Raw genomic sequence first — 10,000 nt, 5'->3', positions numbered from 1 at the left:
TCACACTCACTCAATCTCTTTCTCTCTTTCTCACTCACTCACTCACTCTATTGCTCTTTTACTTCCAGTCTCTCTCTCTCTCTCACACTCTCTCTCTCTCTCTCTCACGTACTCTTTCACTCACTCTCTCTCACTCAGTCTTTCTCACTCTCTCACTCATTCTTTCACAGTGTTTACTTCATGTGTCTCAGAGATACATAACGGGAATTTAACCTGTGACCAAATTAAGGAGAGGAAAAATGGCAGAGCTTCACTTTATAACTAGAAACATACCTTCACCATCCCTGATCAGCTGTGGAAGGAATTAATCACGTGACCGTAAACGGTGATTCTGGGGGCTTCTGTAGAAACAGTAAAAGACGTGACAGAATTTTAAAGCTCGGGTTTTTGCTTTAGGTCTGATGACATGGACGCCCCGGTGGAGGACATCGGCAGTCGCTCGTGTGTCACGCGCTTCGTCAAAACTCTGCTGTCCATCATGGAGCACGGGGTGAAGCCTCACAGCAAGCACCTGACCGAGTACTTCGCCTTCCTCTACGAGTTCGCCAAGATGGGAGAGGAAGAGGTGACGCCGACTAGCTTCATCTCACAGCACTCTCATATTGTATTGATCTTCTGCTGCTGTGTCCATTCTGCTCACTGTTTGTTTTTGTTTACAGAGTCAGTTCCTGCTGTCCCTACAGGCCATCTCCATCATGGTGCACTTCTACATGGGTACCAAAGGTCCTGAGAACGTGAGTACTCAAGACTTCTGAGTGTTTTAAAACTAAACTGCTTCACAGATGTCCACTAGAGAGGTCACGGTCCTCTGAAATAAAATCAGCTGGAATTCTTTTAGGTTCCTGTTTTTACCCCAGAAAACTTTACAAGTACTTTAGGTACTTTCCTGCCTCAGGAACCTAAAAGTAGTTCATAGTGACTGCAGGAACTTTAGGCACTTTTACACTGCTAGAACCTTTTCAGGAACCTGGGACTTTTTTTTAGTAAATCCAGGACCACACATGCTCTTATCTGAGACCTGGAACTTTTTCAGGAACTCTTTTGGAACGTTATGCACTTTAGCGGCTGTTTCAGGAACTCCTTATGGAACTTTATGCACTTTAGCGGCTGTTTCAGGAACTCTTTATGGAACTTTATGCACTTCAGCGGCTGTTTCAGGAACTCTTTTGGAACTTTATGCACTTTAGTGGCTGTTTCAGGATCTCTGGAACATTTTCTGCTCAGGATTTTTTTTCTTCTCGAATCATGTGGTCACTGCACGTCACCCAGTCCACCCATGTTTCCACCACTTTGTGTCTGTTTTACGCCACAGGAACTCTGTTTCCTCAAAAGGTTCCTGAACCTGAGTGAACCTCCTTGAAGCTCACTGTCTTGTCTTCAGAAAGATGTGTATTTTAAAGCAAGTGTGTGATGATGAGCAGGTGTGCTAAGTGTGTTTTTTCCACCAGCCCCAGGTGGAGGTGCTGTCAGAGGAGGAAGGAGAGGAAGAGGACGAGGAGGAAGACATCCTGTCTCTAGCGGAGGAGAAGTACCGACCTGCCGCTCTGGAGAAAATGATCGCGCTCATCGCCCTGCTAGTGGAGCAGTCTCGCTCGGAGAGGTCTCACACACACACACACACTAATTAAACCAATGCACACATTCTACTCACATGCCTACACAATGCTAACACACTACTGACCCTGGGTCTGCTCTCCACAGACACTTGACTCTGTCTCAGAGCGACATGGCGGCTCTGACCGGAGGAAAAGGCTTCCCCTTCCTGTTCCAGCACATTCGAGACAGCATCAACATCCGGCAGACCTGCAACCTCATCTTCAGCCTGTGCAGATACAACAACAGACTCGCCGAGCATGTACGTCACCACATACACTCTCTCAAACTGTCTCTCTCTCTCTCTCTCAGACACACACACACCATCCTGCAGTCTAATCTTGTGCCGAAACAACAAACCGTGAATCAAACAAATCTGTGTTTGTATTCGTCCAGGATTATGGTCTTTAGGTTGTCTGTCTGTTCTGAACTCATTCGTACACACACACACACACACACACGTCCACGACACCTGCAGATCTAATCTCCATGACGACGTTTTTCTTTTTCGCTCCAGATCGTCTCCATGCTCTTCACGTCCATAGCCAAGCTCACACCCGAGGTAGGTTTCCGTCTCTCACCTGTGCACACCTTCTCCACTCTACTGGTCAAGCAGCATAGGCTGATTAAAGAAACGTTAAAGGTGATGAGATTAAAGGGTTAAACGTCTCACTCGGCCAAGGGAAACTGGGGTGCCAGTACTTTATTGCAGACGTTTGTATGAGGAAGGTGTTAAAATCGGCTACGTGGAGAACCATGGCGTCTCTGCAGAGCCACAGGTTTAGATTTTAAAAGGATTTAAAGTAAAAATGTACGAGTCATGTGATTGTAATTATGTTAATAGTTGTGTAAATGCCATCATGGTGGTTGTCATGGCGATGTAATACCCTGAAGATTTACTTTCTAACTAAATTGAGGCTTTGCTCTCTCTCTGTGTGTGTGTGTGTGTGTTAGGCGGCAAACCCTTTCTTCAAGCTGTTGACCATGCTGATGGAGTTTGCTGCAGGCCCACCTGGCATGCCCTCCTTCGCCTCCTACATACTCCAGAGGATCTGGGAGGTAAGCTACAGAGCAGCTACGGTCTCTCCCTGTTTATAGTAACCATAGCTCTCTCCTGATGCTCGAACCTTCTCCGGTAACCCAGGCTCTATCCGGGTGGACGTTAGAAACCGGTGCTGTGATTAGTTCAGGACATTTTTCTGATATCCCTGATGCTCCAGGTCAGAACTGAATCTAGTCGAGTGACCGCGCGAAGATTCTGGAACATCACCAGATGTGTATTAGAAGATTCGTGGAGCTGACCGACTCGATGGCCACATGTCGGCTAGTTTGTCCCCCTCTCCCTCCCCTCCCTCTGTGTTTGCTATTTAGCTTCTGCTCAGTGGCTGAAGTTTTCCAGTTGCCTAGCAACAGCCTCTTTCTTCGTTACTTGTGTAGGGAAGTATCCGAAAGATTTAGAATATTCATAAAGTGAGGAGTCTGCACCACATTCCTGTTCCAGCTGCTGTTCAGAAAGGTGTGAAATACCAGCTAAATATAATAAAAACTCTCTCTCTGTCTTTTTGTCTCTCTCTCTCTCTGTCTCTCTCTCTCTCTCTGTCTTTCTCTCTCTCTCTTTCTCTCTCTTTCTGTCTCTCTCTGTCTGTCTCTGTGTCTCTCTCTCTCTGTGTCTCTCTCTGTGCTGCAGGTGATAGAGTATAACCCGTCTCAGTGTTTGGACTGGCTCGCTGTTCAGACGCCTCGTAATAAACTGGCTCACAGTTGGGTTCTGCAGAACATGGAGAACTGGGTGGAGCGCTTCCTGCTGGCTCACAACTACCCACGCGTCCGCACCTGTAAACACACACACACACACACACACACACCTGCCATCATACACGTTATTTATTACCTGCATCTCTATTAGTGTAAACACACTGTATCATTGTGTGTGTGTGTGTGTGTGTGTGTGTGTGTCCTCAGCGGCGGCGTACCTGCTCGTCTCACTCATCCCCAGTAACTCGTTCCGTCAGATGTTCCGCTCCACACGTTCCCTCCACATCCCCACGCGGGATCTGCCTCTGAGTCCCGACACCACCATCGTCCTGCACCAGGTGACCTCTCTCTCTCACACACACACCAGCGCTAACTAGAACACACACACCGGACAACGTGTAAGAGTTTAATCCCTGCAGATAGATTCTTGGATGCTCAATGTTCAGGGGCCATGTGTTAGATGTTGAGTTAGAAGTGATTCCTGGTGGTCAGGTGTGTGTGATACAAGCAGTTCACTGACCAGTGGAGAATAGCCTTGCCTTTTCAGTTTCCGGAAACTTCCAAAAAATCCAGGAAGTGAAAGATTAAAGCTTATATTATGGAATATTTAAATATTTCCTATATTACCTTTATAAGATCTGAGGACTAGAGCGTGCTGTCGCCTCTTTTTCTCCTGCAGGTCTATAACCTCCTGCTGGGTCTGCTGGGCCGGGCCAAGCTCTACGTGGACGTGGCGGTACACGGCACCACCAAACTGGTGCAGTACTTCAGCTTCATGACCTACTGCCTCATCTCCAAGACGGAGAAGCTCATGTTCTCCAGCTTCTTCATGGACCTGTGGAACCTCTTCCAGGTGAGCAGACAGGGTTTGTGTTTTAGGTTCAAAATATTAAATATTAAAAGCTGAACTGTTAAGCTTTAAGTGTTTTGAAATGTCTGTGAAGCTTCTTCCACGTTTATGAATATACATGATTATGCAAATCAGGCATGGTCACATTTAAATATTGTTGCCATGACGATTTATTTTCAACATTTTTTATAACTTGGTAGCTATATACAGAAGTTTAGATCTTTACTTACACACACACACACACACACACACATATACATACAGCATTGTATATTTTGTGTTGCGAGAAGGTTCAGTATCTTCATCCCTCTCTCCACTCATCCTCTCAGCCCAAACTCTCAGAGCCGGCTATCGCCACCAACCACAACAAACAGGCCCTGCTGTCCTTCTGGTACAACGTGTGTGTGGACTGTAGCGAGAACGTGCGCCTGATCGTGCAGAACCCCGTAGTGACCAAGAACATCGCCTTTAACTACATCTTGGCCGATCACGACGACCAGGAGGTGGTGCTGTTTAACCGCGCCATGCTGCCTGCGTACTACGGCATCCTGCGGCTGTGCTGCGAGCAGTCTGCCTCCTTCACACGCCTGCTCGCCTCACACCAGAACATCCAGTGGGCCTTCAAGAACCTCACACCTCATGCTAGCCAGTACCCTGGGGTATGTACACACACGTACACACACATGCATTTAGCATAGGTGTCTGATTCTGCTGCCATTTTTACCCGTGTGTGATTTGACTCCTATTAGTCCATGTGTTAAATCCGAATCAGAGCAGAATTGATTCCTCAGCTTTGATCAGCTTTGTTCACATCCCAAAACCAAGTCTGTTTGATTCATTCCCAGTAGCCGAGTTGACTCAGAGTCGATTCAGAGTTGAATCACTTTCTTGCTGAATCGCACTGAGGTTAAATAGGACCCAGACTCTCACTCAATATGAACAAGACTTATTAAAATCCCTGATCTCTTAAAACTGAGGGTTCTCTCTCTCTATCAGGCGGTGGAGGAACTCTTTAACCTCATGCAGTTGTTTGTGGCTCAGAGGCCTGACATGAGGGAGGAGGACTTGGAAGATATTAAACAATTTAAAAAGACCACCATCAGCTGCTACCTACGCTGCCTGGACGGCCGCTCCTGCTGGACTACTCTCATTAGGTACACACACACACACACGCTTGTTCTGTTCAGCATGGTCACAGAATATAGATCACATTACATGCATACTACATTCTGTTACTAATGTGTGTGTGTGTTTTAGTGCCTTCCGTGTGTTACTGGAGAATGACGAGGATCGACTGTTGGTGGTGTTTAACCGAGGACTCATCTTAATGACTGAGGTACAACACACACACACACACACACACTTTCACTGATCACTGAAGTAATCAATTACACATGAAGTAAAACACTGTCATGCTAATTAATCATGTTTCCAGTAACCGAACATCTGCAGTGTTTCTATTTCTCTGCTTCCACATCAGTTTACTGATTAATACAAACCTGCAATTACAGCTGTTCTACTGACCAGGACATTAATCACCAACTACTGACCAATCACAATCTCAGCAGGCTGTGTGTCCATTCACACTCTCTCTCTCTCTCTCTCTCTCTCTCTCTCTCTCTCTGTCTTTGTTTTTGTCTGTCTGTTTCTCTCTCTCTCTCTCTCACTAGTCATTTAACACCCTGCACATGATGTACCACGAGGCCACAGCGTGTCATGTGACTGGTGATCTGGTGGAGCTTCTGTCCATCTTCCTGTCAGTGTTAAAGGCGACTCGACCTTACCTACAGCGCAAAGGTGTGCTACATTACCCATAATGCACCCTGAATATATATCTGACAAATCACTACTCCATTCATTTAAAACTGCCAATCATGAGTTACTCACATTCTCGTGTGTGTGTGTGTGTGTGTGTGTGTGTGTGTGTAGATGTGAAGCAGGCTCTGATTCAGTGGCAGGAGAGGATAGATTTTGCACACAAACTGCTGACGCTGCTGAACTCCTACAGTCCTCCAGAATTACGTAACGCCTGTCTGGGTAAGACACACACACACACTCCTGAAAACATTTATTTAGTTTTATTCACTATAGTCTTATATCTCAGGAATCTTTGTCACAGTAAAATTCTCTTTCCTGAGATATCCTTACATTTTTTTATTATTATTTTTATTTTATTTTTTTAATTACAAATTAAATGACCAGCTCATGTGACGTTAATTTCGTACTTAACACTGTAAAGTAAAAAGTTTCTTTAAAAAATAATTATATTTTATAATAAAAGTAAAAATATATATTTTAAAAAATGTATTGCATTTGATTATTTGTTTGTTTAATGTAATATATTAAAATTAAATATTTATGTAAAATTTATGATTATAAATCGATTTAAATTAAATTTAGTTAAGTTTAATTAAGTTTTCTCCTTTCCTGTGTGAAACGATATTTATTATTCTGAATAAAAATAATTTTATATATACAAAAATTTGATAATCCTGTTAATAAATAAATTATAAAGTTAAATAAAGTAAAATAAAGTTAATAACTCATCATTTTTTAAACTTAACCTGTTAGTTTTCTGATGTATTTACACTACACCCTTTAAAAAAGAGTGTGTGTATACAGGTGTGTGTGTGTGTGTACAGGTGTGTGTGTCTATAGGTGTGTAGGGGTGGGTGTGTGTGTGTACAGGTCTGTTTACAGGTGTGTGTGTGTGTGTGTGTATAGGTGTGTACAGGGGTGTGTGTGTATAGGTGTGTACAGGTGTGTGTGTGTGTGTGTGTACAGGTGTACATGAGGTTTTTGTGTTTTTTTTTCTTCTTCCTCAGATGTGCTGAAGGAGCTGGTGCTGCTGAGTCCACATGACTTCCTGCACACACTCGTCCCCTTCCTGCAGCACAACCACTGCACCTACCACCACAGCAACATCCCCAGTAAGATACACACACACACACACACACACACACACACACACACACACACTGCACCTACTGCCACAGCAACATCCCCAGTAAGACTCACACACTGCACCTACCACCACAGCAACATCCCCAGTAAGACACACACACACAGGCACACAGTCCCTGGGTATAATTGTCATCACTATGTGTTTAAACAGGCTTCTAGTATAACACTTATACTGTGTGTGTGTGTGTAGTGTCGTTCGGCCCCTATCTACCCTGCAGAGAGAACATCAAGCTCATGGGAGGGAAGAACAACATCAGACCCCCGAGACCTGAACTCAACATGTGCCTCCTTCCCTCCATGGTGGAAACCAGCAAGGTGCGTGTGTGTGTATACACTTGAGCATGTGTGTGTATACACGTGTGTGTGTGTGTACACGTGTGTGTGTACACGTGTGTGTGTGTGTAGTCTAGTTAGTTAATTCTAACTCTGTTGCTCTCTACAGGGGAAGGACGAGGTTTATGACAGGATGTTGATGGACTACTTCCTGTCCTATCACCAGTTCATCCACCTGCTGTGTCGAGTCGCCATCAACTGCGAGAAGTTCACTGAGACACTCGTCAAACTCAGTAAGTGTGTGTGTGTGTGTGTGTGTGTATATACTTCTCGCACAGGTGTGTATGTTCTAACTGTGTCCCTGTGTGTGCAGGTGTGATGATGGCCTATGAAGGATTGCCACTGCACCTTGCCTTGTTTCCAAAACTGTGGACCGAACTTAGTCAGTCTCAGGTAACCACACACACACACACACACACTGTATTGTGCTACCGTACATAGTATTTATAGTGTACTATTTATAAGAACATTGCATTTATCTTGAATTGTGTTGTATCTGTCTCTCCTCTCCCCCAACACACACACACACACACTGCATCCCCGCTGTGTAGTCCATGTTAGCTAAGACGTGTGTGAAGCTGCTGTGTGAGGATCCTGCGTTCGGAGAATATATCAAGTGTATTCTGATGGACGAGAGGACTTTCCTCAACAATAACACCGCATACTCCTTCCTCACCTGCTTCTTACAGAAGGTAACACACACACACACCTGCATTGTTCTCCACACGCGAAAGCAGCACAGTTATTTCTGACAGGAAGCTGTGATGATTTATTGCATTTTTACTGGTTACTTTATCATCCCAAAAATGATCAAATAACACGTGTTAAGATACTAAGAGTCCTTTTCTGAATGAAAAATGTTCTCCAGTACTTTTGATAAAGCTTTTCAATGTCCACTGAACATCTTTTGGATCCTCGCTGTTGTAATATTCCAAGGATTTGAAGAAAATCCTAAAATTTTTTAGTATGAGGCTGGTGTAAACACTTTTTATTTTTGTATTTCACTTTTAAAGAAGTTTACATCCAGAACAAAAATCTACAGCTCATTTCCTCACCCCCTCTTCATCTAGGATGTTCATGTCTTTCTTGATGTTTTTTGAGGAAAACATTTCAGGATTTTTCTCCATATAGTGGACTTCAGTGGTGAACTTCCACAGTGCAGCTTCAGAGAGCTCTAAACCTCCATCCCAGAAGGCTCTTATCTAACCTCGGTCATTTTCTTAGAAAAATAAAACATTGTAGACCTTTTTAACTACAAAAGCTTGTCTAGCACTAGCTCTGGGATGCGTGTCCGCGACGCTACGTACTACGTAATCGCGTCGAAAGGTCAAGCGTGATGTAGGCGGGGATACAGACCCAGTGTTTACAAAGAGAACGTGCAAAGACCAAGGAAGTGCAAATAAATCAAACGCTCTACTAATGAAAAGGTAGAAGGAGAATGTCTGGGTGTATTGATGATGTCCAGGAGCAGAGCGAGTGACCACAGCTTCAATCACTCAGGATTTTTAAAGTAGTCATGTTATTTCCAAGCGGACATTTTAGGTTTAAAACGATTTCCATGTCCAGGGTACACGTGCACACACACACGCGCGCGCGCACACACACATGGACGGACCATTTTAAACAAAAAAAACCGACCCAAAGTCATATAACTCAGTGTCCTTCCACACAAAAACTTCAGAGCGCTCCTCCTTCTCCACACTAGTTAACACTGGGTCTGTAGCTCCGCCTACGTCATGCGTGACCTGACATGATTACGTATTACATCTTTGACAGAAGTTTTGTTGGTGGTAATGAAGTGAACTGCTGCCTCAGGTTGTATGGTGTGTGTGTGTGTGTGTGTGTGTGTGTGTGTGTGTGTGTGTGTGTAGGTGCAACCACAGGTCTTGTCTGGGCCGAGCTGCGCTAATCTAATCAATGTACTGGTCACCAACCTGCTGAACGAGTACCACTCCCTGCAGCCGGAACTGACCAATCAGAGCGCAGAGCTCAGCAAGACCAGCAGCCTCCTAAATGCAGTCAGTAACTCACAGTTCTCTCCGACTGACCGATCCTCTGAGCTGAACATTTCGCAGGTTCTATAAACTCTGTGTGTTTTTAGGATCTTCGAGCTCTGGTGCTGATGTTGTCAGTACACACGCCTCAGCAGCTGGACCCTGCGCTCGGCCCCGCCCTGCAGGAGCTGCTCACCAAGTGCACTGCTTGCTTACAGCATCGTTCCACACAGACACTGGAGACCAAAGCCAAAGGTGTGTATGCACACTCACACACTCACACACTCACACACACACTCACACTCACTCTCACACTCACTCACTCACACACTCACTCACACACTCACTCACTCACTCACTCACTCACTCACTCACACACACACTCACACTCACTCACTCACACACTCACTCACACACTCACACTCACACACTCACTCACTCACTCACTCACTCACTCACTCACACACTCACACTCACTCACTCACACACTCACTCACACACTCACACTCAC

General features: G+C 44.8%; 1 protein-coding gene across 1 annotated transcript in view; it reads left to right on the top strand.

The window, feature by feature from the left end:
- Positions 1-10,000, top strand: part of usp34 (ubiquitin specific peptidase 34) — an 86,062-nt gene that overhangs the window by 60,561 nt on the left and 15,501 nt on the right. The window contains exons 57-77 of the mRNA XM_058380175.1: positions 397-565; positions 660-734; positions 1,449-1,600; positions 1,702-1,855; positions 2,111-2,155; positions 2,548-2,652; positions 3,281-3,428; positions 3,556-3,686; positions 4,028-4,201; positions 4,528-4,857; positions 5,195-5,352; positions 5,456-5,534; positions 5,869-5,995; positions 6,128-6,235; positions 7,024-7,128; positions 7,353-7,477; positions 7,605-7,728; positions 7,809-7,888; positions 8,047-8,187; positions 9,367-9,513; positions 9,597-9,744. Coding sequence (XP_058236158.1) covers positions 397-565; positions 660-734; positions 1,449-1,600; positions 1,702-1,855; positions 2,111-2,155; positions 2,548-2,652; positions 3,281-3,428; positions 3,556-3,686; positions 4,028-4,201; positions 4,528-4,857; positions 5,195-5,352; positions 5,456-5,534; positions 5,869-5,995; positions 6,128-6,235; positions 7,024-7,128; positions 7,353-7,477; positions 7,605-7,728; positions 7,809-7,888; positions 8,047-8,187; positions 9,367-9,513; positions 9,597-9,744 — 2,825 coding nt within the window. The remainder of the gene's footprint in view (positions 1-396; positions 566-659; positions 735-1,448; positions 1,601-1,701; positions 1,856-2,110; positions 2,156-2,547; positions 2,653-3,280; positions 3,429-3,555; positions 3,687-4,027; positions 4,202-4,527; positions 4,858-5,194; positions 5,353-5,455; positions 5,535-5,868; positions 5,996-6,127; positions 6,236-7,023; positions 7,129-7,352; positions 7,478-7,604; positions 7,729-7,808; positions 7,889-8,046; positions 8,188-9,366; positions 9,514-9,596; positions 9,745-10,000) is intronic.

The sequence above is a fragment of the Hemibagrus wyckioides genome, linkage group LG26 (assembly GCF_019097595.1).
Source record: "Hemibagrus wyckioides isolate EC202008001 linkage group LG26, SWU_Hwy_1.0, whole genome shotgun sequence".
Taxonomy (NCBI): Eukaryota; Metazoa; Chordata; class Actinopteri; order Siluriformes; family Bagridae; genus Hemibagrus; species Hemibagrus wyckioides.
The sequence above is the reverse complement of the archived record's forward strand: the minus strand, read 5'-3'. Positions and strand labels throughout refer to the sequence as shown.